Raw genomic sequence first — 18,962 nt, forward strand, 5'->3', positions numbered from 1 at the left:
ATATTGAAGTATCTCAGGGGCACAACTGATTATAGCATTTTATTTGATGGTGGTCAGAAATCTGGTGATGAAGCTTTGTTAGGATATTGTGACTCGGATTTTGCAGTGAGTCAAGACACTAGAAAATCCCAGTCAGGATATGTTTTTTGTCTCTATGGATCAGCAGTAAGTTGGAAATCAAACTTGCAGTCAGTGGTAGCCCTTTCCACAACAGAAGCTGAATACATAGCTATGACAGAGGCGGTGAAGGAAAGCTTCTGGTTAAAAGGAATGCTCTCAGATTTTGGAGTAAATCAAGATGTTGTAACAATCATGTGTGACAGTAATAGCGCAATATGTTTGTCCAAGCATCAGACCTTCCATGAAAGATCTAAACATGTGGATGTGAAGCTGCACTTTATCAGGGATGAAGTGAACAAAGGGAAGGTGAAAATTGAGAAGGTTTCTACGGAAGAAAATGCTGCAGACATGTTGACTAAGACTATTCCTAGTTCCAAACTCAAGCATTGTTTGGAGCTAGTGAAGATGGTCAGGTACTGAGGTTTGTAAGGTTGGAGAAAATGACCGAATGTTATTTCATTCAAGATCCAAGGTGGAGATTTGTTGATGTGGATACTTAATGAATTTTCCAAAGAGGTCAGGGGCTGAATTGCAAAAGGGGGCACAAGTCAGAAAGTTAGCTTCCCAAACGGCTATTTCGGTTTTAGAAGAGCGGTTGAGCTACGTTTAAGTAGTTTGAGCTTGAGACAGAGAGGCTCATAACTGATTCAACACATTGAGTGAATTGTACACTATCTTAGTGAGGAATTAGAGAGGATCATCTGTGATTTCTTGATCCAAGTTCACGAGAGGGTGAGCATATGAATTCTTGAGTGTATCTTCATCTTTGAGTGTTGATTGTTGTGTGATTGTAATTCAGTAGTGTGGAATAAAATTGATTCGTGATTCTCCCGTGGACGTAGGTTCGATTGAGCCGAACCACGTAACCCCTGTGTCTCAAATTCTTTCATTTTGCTTTCTGCCTAGATTGTGTTCGATACATTGCCGGTAAGATAGTTCTTTCTTCAACAACCAATCTTGCGGTGTTTTCTAACATCTTTTCTAGAATGTCAAACCTCAATGTAAACATTAAAGGAAAGATCGTCCCCTTGACAACCCATTTGTTCCATTACAATCTCCCTTGCACATTTCACCATGGATTCATGACAATCCACCATCTGTATGCTTTTGAGCGTGGTCTATTTCCAATTTCATATGGGATGCTATCCAACCGATGTAAATGAGAAAGATGAAGCTTCTCAAGGCATGGAAAGATGCTCTTTTCTTCCGCAATCCAGTGTTTTAGGCTACAACAAGAAATCAGTATTTGAGGCTAGGGAATTGGCCTTCACATATTCCACTCTTCATCTTGAACTTCTCGACAAGAGGCAATGAACCGATCTTTTCCAACATCATTTCCAAGTCAAAGCCACTATTTGCGTCAAGATTCAAACTCTTGAGGTTTTGGGGAAACATGAGCTTATCAAATCCAACCACGCTAGAAAACCAAAGACAGATTTTGAGGTACTCTAATTTACCCAAACATTCAATATTTTCCATACAATAATCATTATCATACTTTCTATAGATTATATGCATTTTATTGATGTTGGGAATTCTTTTAACAACCTCTTTATCACACTTGAAATTGAGTACTCCCTTAAGTATCACTAGATTCTCCATGACAACATCATCACTTGAAGGATCTGGGAGAATCAGTAATGTACTTAACTCGTTAGTAGCAATATGCCTCTTGAGGCATTTTCCAAATCTCAGTAGGCGCGGTAGAATAACTATTACAATAAACGATCAAAGTTTGCAAATTCTAAAGATGGCCGAAAGAAGAAAAAATTGAAGACATCTTAGCAACCTCAACAACAAGGTGCTGCAACTTAACATACCCAGACATGCGTGAATACACGTGGCTCTCAAGAGAGTTATAAAGAAATCCATATGCATGTATTGTCCTCAACAACCTGAAATTTCGGCCCCATGGAACTTTGATGGTCTCAGGTTTTCGGTGTTGTGTTAAATTAAGGGTGCGTCTAGCTAGTCAGGATGAAAATCCTAACCGAGCTGAGTCGTTGGCACGGCAACCTAAACTTGAGTATCAATAAAATTCCTCAACCCACTTCTATACTAGCCGCTAGTATAGTGGAGGTAAAGGTCGAATCCCACAGAGATGGACACGTTGGGATAATTTTGGTGATATTCCGGGGTGGTTTTGGTTAGCTACCATGCTTTTGGGTTGAGATTCTACCTAGGCGGAAAGTAAAGATGGTACTCTACTGACTAGTGGGCGTGAAAGTAACAGACATTTGGTTGTGTACGTGAAAATGGGGAACAAGGTATCTTAGGGACATGTAGAAAGTAGACAATTACTAAATGAGGAAATATAGACAACATGGTATTTGGTGGCTGGGTGACAACTCTGACAGATCTGGAGGGTACAAACTTAAAGTAAAGGACAAAAGTAAAAAGTAACCAAAAAGTAAAAGTGGTCCAAACAAAAGTTGATTTTGATGTTTCCTTCTTCACCAAGTATTAACAGAAATCATATGAACACAAACTCCATAACTAAACCCAGATTCATAACTTCAAACTCAAGATCCATTAATTAAAGTGCTCAAATTTAAGACGAACAACTGCAACTACAGATTACTCCTACTGACTGACATGCAAGGTGGTAATAGCAACACAGAACAAGAAACTCATGCACGAAAACTTAAAATGAAACATGACTAAAAATTTCGATTAACTACTCAAGGCGTAGCTTACTCAAACAAGAACATGCGCAACACTTTAGAAATTAAAAGCAACAACTAGATCTAACTTTCTTAGGAAGAATGAAGCAAATTCAAACCAAAGAGACATGCGAAATAGAAACTTCATAACTTAAAATGTTAGATCGTAACTAAATACTTCAAAAGGCAACAAGAACTAATGTTTGCAACAGATCCAACAAAGAAAACAAGTAAACTTTAAACTAGGAAAGCGCTTAAAGATTGTTTATGCCACTCCAGCGATGAAACTACTATTCGACGACAAACTAGCTGGAACGGTGGAATGATGACTCTCCGATGGACGGCTGGAACTTCAGGTGATCATGGTTGAGGCGAGGAACGAGAAGAACTGGACAATGCTAAAGGAACTGGTCTTCTAGAGAGAATTCTAACTTAAGTGTAGTGGTTGAACTTTCGCACTCGGAACTCCTTCTCTCTCTCCAAGTAGCTTCTTTTATAGGGAGGTTTGCCCTTATTTTTAGGTAGACTTCCTTTGCGAATTGACTTTTCTGCCCTTGTTTATGATCATCCAGCTATCCTTCTTCTCCATCTCGAGCCTTTTCTCTGGCATGCATCCTGGTCAGTATTGCACCCTTCTAGCGCCCTTTTCACCTACGTTGTCAGGACCGTCTCCTACTGACTTGGACTCCTTTATCCTGCACACTTAAACAACTATTTTGCAGATAATACATGCAATCCTGATAGTGGAGTCCTTTTTATATGTGTAAATGACTTACTGTTGCATATTGCTCTTTTCATTGCCAAGAAATTATTGTGTAATTAATGTTTTCATCATTATGTACCACTGTTGATTTGGAACAATAAACTAGCAGATTGAACAATTAATTCATCGGCTAATATATCCGAATTTGTTTATTCAGATTGTACAGAGTATGTTGAAACATCAATTCTTTGATTAATTAGAGTTTTTGTTTTTAATTTCAAAACAATACTTTTAATTATAAATACTACATCTACGCTATTCTCGAATCTCGACGTTAAGATGTGGAAAAAAGGAGAAAATATGAGTGCAATTCAAGATGTATTGAAGAGACCACATATGCAAGATGTTGTGAATGTTATGAAGGAAATTCAAAGCACGGATGGAAATGGAATTGGAAATGTTTGAAACTTTGTAGTTGTATGAATATACGCAACCCACATTCAAGCTATACGTAGCAATGCAAATATCTTGGAGAAGTTTGCACATATTTGTAGTAGAATATTACAATGCTCATTTGAAGATGAGTAGACGATAAATATTCAACCAAATATTTAGAAAACATAAGCATCTCTATCTATCTTACTAGACAACTTCAAAGTTAGGACCTGTCAAGCTCCGCATTGCTTCGTTCATCCCTTTGTTTTTACTAAACTCATAGGGTAGTGTAACCTTAACATGAAAGGGAATATCGTCACCTTGTAAATCCATTTGTTCCTCTACAATCTCTTTCGCAGATTTCACCACTGAATCACCGCAATACCATATCGTTATATTTTGGAGAGTCGGTATGTAACCAATTTCAGATGGAATATTCTCCAACTCTTCCAATCGAGTTAAACAAAGCTTCTGAAGACGTGGAAAGATGGAGCTTGCATCTGCAGTCCCAGTCCAATTTTTCAGGCCATGACACGTATCCAATTCCAAATATTTGAGGCAAGGGAATTGGCCTTCGAAGATTTCCCACTTGCCGGTTCCAAAGCCTCCCAAATGCAACTCAAACTTCTCAAGAAGGGGCAATGAACCAATCTTTTCCATCATCGTTTCCCATTCAAAGGCAAAGTTTATCCCAAGAGTCAAACTCTTGAGGGTTTGGGGAAAGGTGAGCTTAAACAAAGAGGCATTCCCTCTAAAATCTCTCCTACACCAGATGCCGAGGGATTCTAATTTACACAAGCATTTAATATTGCTCAAATAATAATCATCATCACATCCCATTCCCTGTCTCCCTGAATAACATATATCCAATTTCTTGATATTGGGAAATCTCTTAACCACCTCTTCATCCCACTTCAAATTAAGTGCTCCCTTAAGTACTACGAGATTCTCCATAACGAAAGAATCACTCGAAGGATCTGGGAGAAGCACAAATCTCATCTGAATATGCCTCAGTTGAGGCATTTCCCAAAACTCAGTAAAAGCAAATATAGGTGTCCAAGGAACGATCAGCGTTTGCAAATTCCAAAGCTGATTGGAATAAGAAAAACTCGAGCCCATGTGAGCAAGGTGCCGCAAGTTAACATACTGAAACCCACGAGATCTGCCTACTTGTATTGTCCTCAACAATCTAAAATTCCGGCACCGTGGAACTTTGCCATGTTCGCAAATAATGGAACGAGCATGTAACATATACTTCAAGTCATTGACGACTTTCTTCTTTGAAGTTTTCCTGCGTACGACAATGCGGCGATGGATCTTTATGCCTCCAGGACTAGGTTCTCCTACAACATGATAAAAACCTTCCTTCTTGCTCTGGTTCACGCATAGGTCTCTTACCAAATCATGAACTTTGACTTGTTTTATATTTCCAGTAGACCCCAACTTGTCAACTAGAATGAGATTTCTATCAATTAAGTCCTTTATGAACCCTTTCCCAATTGTTCCCAAACTATTGCCATCTATTGGTTTAAGAAATCCTTCGCTGACCCATAACTTGATAAGCTTTGAGATGAGAATTTCTTCGTCTTCCTCAAACACTCCCATGTATAAGAAACAAGGCTTTAAGTAGACAGGCAAATGATCATAGCTCATTTTTAATAATCTCAAGCAATGTTGATCATTCTTTAAATTTACTACTGAAGTTAGGTTGTTTCTTATTGATTCCCAACATTTTTTTGTGCGCTCCATATTTTTTAAAATACCCCCCACCACAACAATTGACAAAGGAAGTCCTCTACAACTGTGTGCAATTTCCTTTCCAACTTTCTGCAAATCAAGAGGAAAGGGTTCCTCTTCAAACACAGTTTTGGATAATAGGTTCCAACTACTAGCCTCATCAAGAAACTCCATTGAATGGCTATAGTGATTGTTTAACTGAGGAGTCAGTTGTGATTGCCTAGTTGTCACCATTATTCGACTGTGATTCTCATTGTTAGGAAAGAAACGTTGAATCTCGTCCCAAGACTCAATCTTCCACATATCATCCATTACAATTAGAAACCTTCTACCAAACAAATATTTGTGGAGCTCTAATCCTAATTCGGCTGCACTCTTTTCACTTAGTTGTTTCTTGTCTTTCATAGTGGCTTGAGAAACAAGTTCACACAGAATTTCTCTCTTGTTGTATTGTTCGGAAATAGTTGCCCAAGCACAAATATCAAAATGCTCATTAATTGCTTTTTGTGAATAAACAGTTTGAGCAAGAGCGGTCTTACCTATCCCACCCATGCCTGTTATGGGGATGACTTGGCGACCGGATTCGTTAGACATGAGCTTTTCCATGATTCCATGCAAGACATGATCAGAGAACACCATCATGCCACCACTCTGCTTCTTAGTGGAAGAAGAGACCAATCTACACGGTTGATCATGGAGCACCACAACCTTCTCTGTATTGGTCTCCATCGCCACTGCCTTGATCCGATCCATTTCATCTATCACATTTTGTACATCTTCATACAACTTGGCCGGTTCATCATCAATATCATCATGTTTTGATGAGACATTTCTCGGATCCTTTGAACCTCGAAACCAATTGAAGAAGCGTCTGAGTTTGGTTGCTTCGGGTCTATTGTGCTGAATCTTGTCAACAATATGAGATTCGATAACATCCTCGGCCGCATAAGCTGCATCAGCAATACGCATCTCCAGTGGATCTGCTTCATCGCTATCAGAAACAGGAGACCTGTAAGCTTGGAGAAATTGTTGCAGGAAGGTAACATTTTCAGTGAGAGATTGAATTTGGTGTTTGTCAAGAGAGATGGGTGGGGAGTGATGGTTCTCGATGTCATCTATGAGACGCATTAGAGAGAGCAAAGCTGCATAAGCTGCCATGATCTAACTGCAACACAGTTTTCTCTAAGAAGGTTGGATAAGAATTTGATAGAATCTGTATTTAGCTTATATGTTGAAGAACACTCTTATACTATAAGTTATGAATGATAAAATATGATTTATGATATTTCTGAGTAGATTCAAAACAGTGGGTAGGTTTTGTGTTGATCCAATTCTTGAATTTTGAAAATATGATTTAAAGATTAACAAGTTGGTTGGCAAGCTGTCATATTCCATTTCTTTTGTTTGGGTCTGATTGATATTTTGAGGTGATTTTTTGTAATAGTGCAAATATATTATAGCGGAAATATGTGCATATTTTAAAAGTAATCTATGGAAAAGGTTCAAATAAAAACCTTTTAATGAAATGTATGAATGTTAAAGTAGTAGGACATATATAGTCTGTCAAATGAACTATATTAATTAATAAATATGACGTATTTATGTGACTGACTCATGCTTTAAAGTTGAAATGATGAGCTATTACATAGTTGATTGGTGCTGATTTTTCATGTCCCAATTCATGTACATAAAATATGATTAATGACGATCAAGTTGGTTGGTATAATTATTTGGAAATTTCCAAGTGGATTCAAAACAATGGGTAGATTTTGTCCACCAAGGGGTCAAATATATTGGTGAAGAAACCATTTTATATTTTTAACAATACATCTATATGAGAGGTTGAAATAAAAACTTCATTAAAATGATCCAATAAAATAAAAATAAAAATATATTAATATTATAATTTACTATTTCTTCCATCTCCAATAATAGTCTCCTTTTTTGTGTTCTTTCCACCGTGTTAGTCCACTTTCATTATTGCGAGCTTTTTCCTTCTAAGAAATGTACTCATTCCTTATTAACAATATTCCAATCATTTTAAAACATAGTGTCCCCAAAGTTCCTATTATATTTTGTCAATTTCATGTTAAAACCCGTGTTATCCCAAAATCCATATTTTTAGGGGACTTAGGGAGTATAATTGATAATTTCACATTTCATATTTAAAAATGCTTTTATTTTAGGGCATATTATTAATTGGGGCTATCGACCAACAAGGCCAACCCATTTTCTTAATAATTGGTGTGAAACGATTATTCAACTACTTCACATTAGATATATACCATTAAACAGCACATAAATATGATAATTTTTCATGTCCTAATTCATGCACCGAAAAATAAAATATGATTAACGATGATAAAATTGGTTGGAATGGATCTCGTAAATTTCCGAGTAGATTCAAAACAATGGGTAGGCAGGTTTTGTACTTAGTAAGGCACCAAGTAGGGAGAACTTTTGAATTTTAAAAACATTGCAAGTTGGAAGATGTCATATTTCATTTCTTTTATTTGAATCTGATTGGTATTTTGAAGTCCTTTCTTTAATTTTGCAAATATAACTTGTAGAATTGGATTGAGATAATGGAGAAACCTCCATTGGAGAAAGAAGAAGAAACTGAAAATATGAATAATCGTCGGTAGAGAGAGATATGAGAAAAGGGGAAAATTCAAGTATGGATTACATTTTATAAAGTGTTAAAAATACAAATAAATGCCTTATATATAGGCACAAATACAGCTAATAAAATACTAAACTAAAACCTAATTACATTTTATTTTATAATTTCAGCAGGGCTTAATTTATCATTACTTCAATAGAGGTCGAACAAAACAATTTTAAAGGGAAAAATTACAATTGTGAAACACTACTACATATATAACAAGAAAATTACACTTTACAATGATCAAAGTCATGTCCGGTTAGGATAGTTTGAGCAGTTTGTATAAATAACAAAATGTTTAATTATATGAATTAATGGTAGCTTTCTCTAAACTGATTCTTAATGAATGGGAAATAATTTCAAATTTGTCACTTAAATATGTACTTTTAATACTATCTCTCTCTACTTATCTAACAAAATTATATTTTTCTTAATCTTGCACTAAAAAAAACATCTCGCCTAACAAGGGACGGATCATGCTACATCTAATTTACCTTACAATTGGGCTTATTGTTATTGAGTCTTAATTTCTTTTTAATTTAATTTAAAGTTTCATTACAATAGTAAGGCCCAATAGTCAGGCCCACCTTGTCAGAAATTCCAAATGCTTGTTGAATATTGCATAACAATACGGCGTTGGTTATTTATGCCTCTAGGCTCTGCATTGTATAAATTCAATGTTAGGACCTGCCAAGCTCTGCATTGCTTCGTTCTTCACTTCGCTCGGATAAAGTAGAACATGAACATGAAAGGGAAGATCATCATCTTGTAAATCCATTTGTTGGAACGCGATGCGCCACAATTATCACTGTACAGTCGAAGAACTCCTTCATTACTCACTGCATCAAAACAAACCAATCTCAATCACTACCAATCCTTCTATTCATTCATTTTTTGCTACATTGTTAGTCTTACCAGAAGATTCTGTAAGTTGGAAGCTCACTGATTGTTGACTTAAGTTGACATTTTTCAAGGGCCTAAAGATCAATTAATAATCAATCAGATTAACCAAAAACAAATAAAATTGCATTGACAACTAATTATTAAAGATAGAATTCACCTTCCAAATCCCATCATCAGAGTGAAGGCCTACTTTCCACATACTCCCTCCGTCCACAAATAGGAGTCCCATTTTTATCCGGCACGAGTTTTATGAAATGTTAGGAAAAGTGGGTGGAAGAAAGTTAGTGGAATAGGGGTCCCACTTGTATATATTAGTTTAATGATATGTGAGTGGAATGAGTTATTGGAATGTGGGATCTCTTTACCATTTATGGTCATTATGAACCGGGACTCCTATTCGTGGACGGACCAAAATAGAAAAACGAGACTCCTATTCGTGGACGGAGGGAGTATAGTGTGACTCTTATTATGGGACGAATCAAAATGACAAAATGTGACTTTTATTGTGGGACGTAAGCAAAATTTTATAAAACATACTCCCTCCGTTCCATAATAGTGGATGCATTCCTTTTCGGCGTGAGATTTAAGAAAAAATTGTTTCAAGTGAGTTAAGTAAAAGAAGAATAAAGTAAGAAAAAAAATGGTAGAGTGATGAAGAGAAAATAAAGTAAGTGAGAAAAAAATTATGTTGATTTTTTTTATCGAAAAGGGATCTACCATTGTAGAACGTATTAAAATAGCGAAATAACTCTACTACTAGAGAACCGATAGAACCGAGGAGCAGTAAGTAATTTCTGACTGTTGGATGAATGTCTCAACATGAAAGGGAAGACTATTTTTTTTTTGGATAGAATTAAGCCGCGAACTATCTTTTCTGCAGTTACATTGGATTCTGTTTTATTAATTGGGCTCTTGTTAGAGAGTCTTAACTTATCCTTTTTAATAATTGAAAGTTTTAGCCCAATAATAAAGCCCATTATTTTATTAGCCAAGCCCACCTTATATTAGAAGAGTGAACTCAAATAGATTCTTCAACAGAAACAAAAGTATCCACCGGCGACAGGCTGAGACGACGAAGAGGTAAGCTTCTGCCTTTGTGCTTGTTTTATTCAATTTTTTGTGATTTTGGATTTATGGTTTAATACTTTTCTTATGTTAGATTTGGATTTTAGACTATGTTTATCAGCAACCACCCCAACCATCCACTTTTCTTATACGGTATTTAATTAATTTCTATCTCCTCCTCGTCATCTTCCATATCATCAATATTCATCCAACTCAACCACACATTTTTTCATAGTTTATCAATGACCACCCAACCATACTATCATCTTAGATTTGGATTTTAGCGCTTTTCTAGTGATAAATGACTTGTTGTATATTGCTCTTTTAATTGCCAATAAGTTGATATACTAATTTATCATTATATACCACAGTTGGTTTGGAAACAAGAAACTAGGAGCTAATAATTAAATTAGAATCATGCTCATGTAATTTGAAACAGGGCAGTAAACTATTTCAGTTGTAAATATGTTAAAGAAGCTATATAAAATTTGTAGAAAATGCAGCATAATACATGCTCTTCTGAGGATGAGAAGAAAGGAAATCTAACTCAATAGTATTAAGCAAACATAGTGCTCATTCAGAATTCTTTTTGGTTTGGTCATCTTCTATATACAACTTCGAAGTTGGGACCTACCAAGCTCTTTGATGCTTCGTTCTTATCAAGTGGATGCCGAACGTGAACATGAAAGGGGAGATCGTCCCCTTGTAGAGTCATTTGTTCCTCTACAATCTCTTTTGCACATTTCACCACCAATTCACTGCAAAGAACCATTTGTATTTTTTGGATTGTCGGTATGTATCCAATTTCTGAAGGGATATTCTCCAACCCTATTAAAAGAACAAGAGAAAGCTTTTCAAGGCGTGGAAAGATGGTGCTCGCTTCTGCAGTCCAATGCTCCAGTCTACGACACGAATACAATGACAAGTACTTGAGGCGAGGAAATTGGCCTTCAAAGATTTCCCACTTGCCTGTGCCAAAGCATCCGCCACCCAACTTGAACTTCTCAAGAACTGGCAACGAACCTATCTTTTCCAACATCATTTCCAATTCAAAGTCATCTTTCAACTCAAGTTTCAAACTCTTGAGGGTTTGGGGAAAGGTGAGATTATACAAAGAGGCATTCCCTCTAAAACCATACTCACAAAAGATAAAGAGGGATTCTAATTTACACAAATATTCAATATTATCTAGATAATAATCGTCGTCACGACCCATTCCTGAATACTTTATCATCAGTTTATTAATATTGGGAATTCTCTTAACCACCTCTTCACCGCACTTGAAATTAAGTGCCCCCTCAAGAACCACTAGATTCTCCATGACGACAGCATCACTTGGAGGATCTGGGAGAATCAATTTTCTCTTGATATTGATATGCCTTAGTTGAGGCATTGTCCAGATCTCAGTAGGCGCAGTAGACTCATGCGGACAAGAAATGATCAATGTTTGCAAGTTCCAAAGATGATTGAAAGGAGAAACAATTGAGGACATGCTAGCAACTTCAACGGCCAAGTTCCGCAAGTTAACATATCCAAACACAAGAGAATTCACGTAGCTTTCGTATTCGAAAGTACGAAATTTGTATGCATGTATTGTCCTCAGCAACTCGAAATTCTGGCCCCGTGGAACTTCCCAATCCTCACAAATAATAGAACGAGCATGCGACACATATTGCAAGTCTTCAATGACTTTCTCCTTTGAAGTGTTTTTGCGTATAACAATGCGGCGTTGGCTATTTATACCTCGCGGACTAGATTCTCCGATCACATGATAGAACCCTTCTTTCTTACCCTGATTCACGCATACGTCTCTTAGCAAATCATGAACTTTGACTTTTTTTATATTTCCAGTAGACCCCAACTCGTCAACTAGAATGAGATTTCTATCAACTAAGTCCTTTAAGAACCCTTTCCCAATTGTTTCCAAACTTTTGCCATCTAATGGATTAAGAAATCCTTCACAAACCCATAGATTGACGAGATTTGAGACGCTAATTGCATCATCATCCTCAAACACGCCCATGTATAAAAAACATGGTTTTAAGTAGACTGGCAAATGGGTGTAGCTCATTTTCAACAATCTCAAGCAAAGCTTATCATTCTCTAAATTTACTATTGAAGTTAAGTTGTTCCTTATTGATTCCCAACATTCTTGTGTGTGTTCCTTATTTGCCAAAATACCACCCACTACAACAATTGATAGAGGAAGTCCTCTGCAATTGTTCGCAATTTCCTTTCCAATTTTCTCCAGTTCCGGAGGAAAACGCTCCTCTCCAAACACCGTTTTGGAGAAGAGCACCCAACTACTTATCTCGTCAAGTAATTCCATTTGATGGCTAAAAAGAGTGTTCAATTGAGAACTCAATTGTGATAGCCTAGTCGTCACCATTATGCGACTACAACTCTCATTATTGGGAAAGAAATGTTGTGTCTCATTCCAAGACTCAATATTCCACATATCATCCATTACAATTAGAAATCTTCTACCCGACAAATACTGGTAGAGCTCTAATCCTAATTCTTCTGCACTCCTCTCACTTAGCTGTTCCTTTTTACTGTTAGTGGCTTGAGAAACGAGTTCGCATAGAATTTCTCTTGTGTTGTATTGTTCAGAAATAGTTGCCCAAGCACAAATATCAAAACGCTCCTTAATAACTTGCTTCGAATAAACAGTTTGAGCAAGAGCGGTCTTACCTATCCCGCCCATTCCTGTAATCGGGATAACTTGGCGAGCAGGTTCGTGTGCAACGAGCTTTTCCATGATCTTATGCAAGACTTGATCAGAGAACACCATCATGCTACTACTCTTCTTTCCAGCGGAAGAAGAGATGAATCCATGCCGTTGATCACTAAACACCACCACCTTCTCCGTGTTGGTCTCGATCGCCACTCTCTTGATCCGATCCATTTCTTCTATCACAGTTTGTACACCTTGATACAACCTAGTCTGTTCATCATCAACATCTGAATTGAATAAGCTTCTGGATCTACTGAGCTGAATGTTGTGGACGATATGAGATTCGATAACATCTTCAGCCGCATAAGCTGCATCCGCAATACGCATCTCCAAGGGATCTGCTTCATCACAGTCAGAAACAGGGGACTTGTAGGCTTGGAGAAATTCTTGTAGGAAGATGACATATTCTACAAGGGATTGTATTTGGTGTTTGTTGAAAGAGACGGGTGGGGAACGATGTTGCTCGATGTCGTATATGATATTTATTAGAGAAACCAAGGCGGCATAGGCCGCCATAATCTTTTACTAAAACTGAGTATTTTCTGAGAATTTGATAGAATCTTTATTTAGAGAAACCAATGCTACATACATAGGCTAATATGTCTCTCAACTACTATTTCTGATCACATTAATTGTGTTGTCTCATTCAGTGATATGTGATTGGTAATGCTTATTAATATCTGGCTGAAAACAAGCAACATTGCATAAAGAATTGTGAGCCCCTACACATGAGAAATAGTCTAGTTTATGTCACTTATATGAAGTCAATCTCTACGATTAAATTGCGTATAATCCACGCATATCGGTAATTAATTTCAGTGAATGGTTCCATGTGGTCCAGAAGGTGAGTCGGAAGGAAGAAACATTCTACAATTCGGTCAACAGCAGATGCTAATACTTGGAGAATTTACTAAAAAAGATGGCACAAGTGAAAAATGGTAATATGATTTTTGGTTGAATAATAGATTCTTTAAACATCTGGTAAATTGTCTCAGTTGAAAATATCTTGGAGAAGTAATATACAGCATAAACAATGCTTATGCTCAGTAAAGTAATCTCAAACTCAATATTTAGAAAACATAGCCTTATTAGGGATTTGTACAACTTCAAAGTCAAAGTTTTCATGATTTTGCATTTATATTTTAAGGCTTTTCTGATTGTTAGATTTTTAAATTTCGATTTTAGGCCTTTTGTGATAAAGGACATGCTGTTGTATATTGCACTTTTAATTGCCAAGAAATTAATATATTTAATATTATTTTAAAACATTGATTTGGAAACAAGAAACTAGCTGATTGGAATTCTTTGATTAATTACTCTGAGTTTGTTCATGCAAAGTGTGAATAGTATGTGGAACATTAATTCTTCAACTAATTAAAGTTTTTGGCTTTAAAACTATAAATAACTAGAAGACTTAATGCTATTAATCAAATAAAGGGAAAACATGTTTAAAAATCATGGACTTTTCAATAGAAAATATCTTGAAGAAGCTTACATAAAATTTGTAGAAAATGCATCTTAGGTTGAAAGACACTTATGAGTTATGAAAGTTGGAATGATGAAATTATAACATAGCAACTTTTCATGATGATGAAGTTGGAAATTAGATGTGCAAATATGCAAGTCACCTAGTTTGAATTCCAAGTTGGTAGGATTCTAGAATTTTGAAAATTCTTGCCTGTTGAAAAGTAGTCACATTCCATTTCTTTTGTTTGAATCCTATAACATATGCAAGATGTTGTGAGCCAGAGCAAAATGTAATTGATAGATTATTTAAACATATGATAAACTGTTGCGATTGCAAATATATTGGAGAAATTTACACATAATTTGTTGAAAATGCAACATTATACAATGCTTATTCTAAAGAATGAGAAGATAAGAAATCTCAAATTAAGAATTTGGCCCTAGTTAGGAATATGCAACTTCAAAGTTAGGACCTGACAAGCTCTGCAACTCTCGCAACACTGCTTCTTCATTTTTAAAAAGCGGAAGCCAAACGCGAACATTAAAGGAAATATTGTTCCCATCTAAATCCATTTGTTCGTCTACAATCTCTTTTGCACATTTTACCACTGATTCGCGACAAGCAACCATTTGTATGCTTTGGAGTGTGGGTATGTATCCAATTTCAGATGGGATGTTCTCCAGTCCATCTAAATCAAAAAGATAAAGTGTCTCAAGAAGTGGGAAGATGGAGCTCGCTTTTGTAGTCCAATATGTAAGACTCTCACACGAAAACAACCCCAAGTATTTGAGGCTAGGGAATTGGTCTTCAAAGATTTCCCACTTACCTGTTTCAAAGTGTCCCATCCACAACTTGAACTTCTCAAGAAGAGGCAACGAACCGATCTTTTCCAACATCATTTCGCATTCAAATCCATTATGTACTGAAAGGGTCAAACTCTTGAGGTTTTGGGGAAACATGAGCTTATACAAGTCACTCCCTCTAAAATCATACCAAAGTGAGATGTAGAGGTACTCCAATTTATTCAAACACTTAATATTGCCCATACAGTAATAATCATCATGCTCCGTTCCCGTTTTCCCCTCATACCGTATCTTCAATTTATTGATATTGGGAATTCTCTTAACAACCTCTTCATCACACTTGAAATTGACTACTCCCTTAAGTACCACAAGATTTTCCATGACAACATCATCAGTTGAAGGATCTGGGAGCTTTAATCTTCTTCTTATCCCCGTCATAGCAATATGCCGCAGTTGAGGCATTTTCCAAATCTCAGTAGGCGCAGTAGACTCACTCTCGCAGGAAATTATCAAAGTCTGCAAATTCCAAAGGTGACCAAAAGAAGAAAATATTGAGGACATACTAGCAACCTCAACAGCAAGGTGCCGCAAGTTAACATACCCAACCACGCGAGAATTCACGTAGCTTTTGTCACCGAAATAACGAAATTTGTATGCGTGTATTGTCCTCAACAACCTAAAGTTCTTGCCCTTTGGAAGTTTCCCATGCTCGCTAATAATTGAGCGAGCATGCGACATAGATTGCAAGTCCTCAACCACTTTCTTATGTGAAGTGTTCTTGCGTACAACAACGCGGCGTTGACTATTTATGACTCGAGGACTAGACTCTCCTATCACATGATAAAACCCTTCTTTCTTGCTCTCATATATGCATATGTCTCTTAGCAAATCGTGAACTTTGACTCGTTTTATGTTTCCAGTAGACCCCAACTCATCCACTAGAATGAGATTTCTATCCACTAAATCCTTTAATCGCATTTTCCCAATTGTTTCCAAACTTTGACCATCTACAGGTTTAAGAAATCCTTCACAAACCCATAGCTTAACAAGTGTTGAGACTCTAATTGCATCATCTTCCTCAAACACACTCATGTATAAGAAACAAGGCTTCAAGTAGACTGGTAAATGATTATAGCTCATTTTCAACAATCTTAAGCAGTGCTTATTATTGTCTAAATTTACTACTGAAGTTGAGTTGTTTCTTATTAACTCCCAAACTTTTTGGCTGTGTTCCATAGTTTTCAAAAGACCTCCAACTACAACAATTGATAGAGGAAGTCCCCTACAATTATATGCCATTTCTTTTCCAATTTTCTCCAATTCAAGAGGAAATTGTTCCTCTCCAAACACAGTTTTGGAGAACAATACCCAACTACGACTCTCATCAAGAAATTCCATTTGATGGCTATAACGATTGTTTAATTGAGAGGTCAATTGTGATTGCCTAGTCGTCACCATTATTCGACTGTGATTCTCATTGTTAGGAAAGACATGTTTTATCTCGTCCCAAGACTCAATATTCCACATATCATCCATTACAATTAGGAACCTTCTATCAAACAAATATTGGTGGAGCTCTAATCCCAATTCATGTTCACTCCTTTCACTAAGTTGTTCCTTGTCTTTGTTAGTGGCTTGAGAAACAAGTTCACATAGAATTTCTCTTGTGTTGTATTGTTCGGAAATAGTAGCCCAAGCACAAATATCAAAATGCTCAATAATAGCTTTGTGTGAATAAACAGTTTGAGCGAGAGCGGTTTTACCAATCCCACCCATACCTGTTATGGGGATGACTTGAAGACCGGATTCGTATGACATGAGCTTTTCCATGATTCCATGCAAGACATGATCAGAGAAAACCATCATGCCACTACTTTTCTTCATACTGGAAGAAGGGATGAATCTACGTGGTTGATCACGGAGCACCAGCACCTTCTCCGTGTTGGTCTCCTTCGCCACTATCTTGATCCGATCCATTTCTTCTATCACGTTATCTACCTCCCGATACAACTCGATTTGTTTATCAGCATCATCATCATCACCATCATCTTCGTGATCTGCAGAGACATTTCTCGGAAACCAATTGAAGAAGCTTCTGATTTTGGTTGCTTTGGATCTACTGAGCTGAATCTTTTGGACGATATGAGATTCGATAACATTCTCTGCCGCATAAGCTGCTTTTGCAATACGCATCTCCAGTGGATCTGCTTCGTCGGTGTCGGAAACAGGGGACTTGTAAGTTTGGAGAAATTCTTGCAGGAAGAGAACATTTTCAATGAGAGACTGAGTTTGGTATTTAAAGAGAGAGATGGGTGGGGAATGATGGTGTTGGATGGAATCTATGAGATTCATTAGAGAGACTAAGGCTGCATAGGCTGCCATGACCTAAGTATGATTTTGAGAATTTTGGATAAGAATTTGATAGGATCTAACACATACTAACACAATGCTTGCTCATGAACACATTTATGGAATGATTTATGAAGGCTGAAATTATGAATAATAGAGTAGGTGATTGGTCCTAATTTATTATGTCCCAATTCATGAATCGAAGGATAAAATATGATTTATGAAAATTTCTGAGTAGAGATTCAAAACAGTGGGTAGGTTTGTACAAACAAGACCACAAGATTGTATTCCAAGTTGACACAATTCTTTGAGTTTGAAAATATGACTTGTGCTTATCAAGTTGGTTGGCGAGCTGTCATATTCCATTTCTTTTGCTTGGATGTAGGTGATTTTTTGTAATAATACAAATGGAGAATGAGAATATTATATGGGCATATTTAAAAGGATATTTTTAGTGAAAAGGTTCAAATAAAAACCTTTTTAAAAAAAATGTTAGAATTGGTTAGATTGGATTGGATTGTATAAAGTATCTGTATTTGTCTAGTATGGAGTTTTCGGTTTGCAAGATTGTATCCGAGATTAAATTTATAATGTATTTGGTTCATGAGATTCAATCTCACAGCTCAATTCTAGATAAATATCACCGGAAACTTTAAGGGCGCCGCCAGTTGCAGAAGCTCCGTGAAGTGCCGAGGAAGAAGAAAGTTACAGATTTAGGTTTTTTTATATTGGGCTGTAACTTCAAAATAGAATTAATTGGCCCGTTTTTAATATTAGCCCAGCTATTAAATAATACTCATACTCCTATTTAATTCTTGGACCAACATCTCACTTCTCTTTTTGACAGATAATTACTCATTTATTAGTAAATTTTTTTTCAAGAAGTAGTACTACTAATATTTTGATTGATCAAATCGAAGCCATTAGTTTTATTAACTCTAACTCATATATTTAATTCCTTTTCAATTAATTTGCCTACAAAATTATACTATCAATTTGTTAATTCTAATTCATGTACTATCAATATGTATGGTGTATGAATTTTAATTCCTTGTATCATCAATAATTAATATATTTATTATGTATATTACTCCTTATTAGATTATGTTCTCTTTATTTTGATTTATTTACTTTATTTAAATGTTATTAATGAGAGCAAGACTTTAGGGATATGATTTTATATGAAAAAAATGGTAATATTTCATAAATTTATAATTTTTATAGTTTTATTTTGAATTATTATATTTTTTTATATCAAGTGTCCTAGAATTTTGGCGTATGATTTAACTTGAAAAAATGTTCTCTTTAACTTTT

At 36.2% G+C, this 18,962-nt stretch overlaps 3 protein-coding genes across 3 annotated transcripts; all 3 read right to left on the reverse strand.

Annotated features, from left to right (window-relative positions):
* Positions 1-4,128: 4,128 nt before the first annotated feature.
* LOC125206499 (putative late blight resistance protein homolog R1B-16) lies at positions 4,129-6,816 on the reverse strand. The gene has a single exon (XM_048105749.1). It carries the CDS (start codon positions 6,814-6,816, stop codon positions 4,129-4,131), a length of 2,688 nt encoding a protein of 895 aa, XP_047961706.1.
* A 4,073-nt stretch (positions 6,817-10,889) lies between these two features.
* LOC125206500 (putative late blight resistance protein homolog R1B-16) lies at positions 10,890-13,544 on the reverse strand. The gene has a single exon (XM_048105750.1). The coding sequence runs from the start codon at positions 13,542-13,544 to the stop codon at positions 10,890-10,892; it is 2,655 nt and encodes an 884-aa protein (XP_047961707.1).
* A 1,395-nt stretch (positions 13,545-14,939) lies between these two features.
* LOC125206501 (putative late blight resistance protein homolog R1B-16) lies at positions 14,940-17,681 on the reverse strand. Its single transcript, XM_048105751.1, has one exon. It carries the CDS (start codon positions 17,679-17,681, stop codon positions 14,940-14,942), a length of 2,742 nt encoding a protein of 913 aa, XP_047961708.1.
* Positions 17,682-18,962: the final 1,281 nt, after the last annotated feature.

The sequence above is a fragment of the Salvia hispanica genome, chromosome 2 (assembly GCF_023119035.1).
Source record: "Salvia hispanica cultivar TCC Black 2014 chromosome 2, UniMelb_Shisp_WGS_1.0, whole genome shotgun sequence".
Classification (NCBI taxonomy): Eukaryota; Viridiplantae; Streptophyta; class Magnoliopsida; order Lamiales; family Lamiaceae; genus Salvia; species Salvia hispanica.

Excerpts from the sequence above, each read along its gene's own strand:
- LOC125206501 (XM_048105751.1), bottom strand. The coding sequence starts at position 17,681 with ATGGCAGCCTATGCAGCCTTAGTCTCTCTAATGAATCTCATAGATTCC.
- LOC125206500 (XM_048105750.1), bottom strand. The coding sequence starts at position 13,544 with ATGGCGGCCTATGCCGCCTTGGTTTCTCTAATAAATATCATATACGAC.
- LOC125206499 (XM_048105749.1), bottom strand. The coding sequence starts at position 6,816 with ATGGCAGCTTATGCAGCTTTGCTCTCTCTAATGCGTCTCATAGATGAC.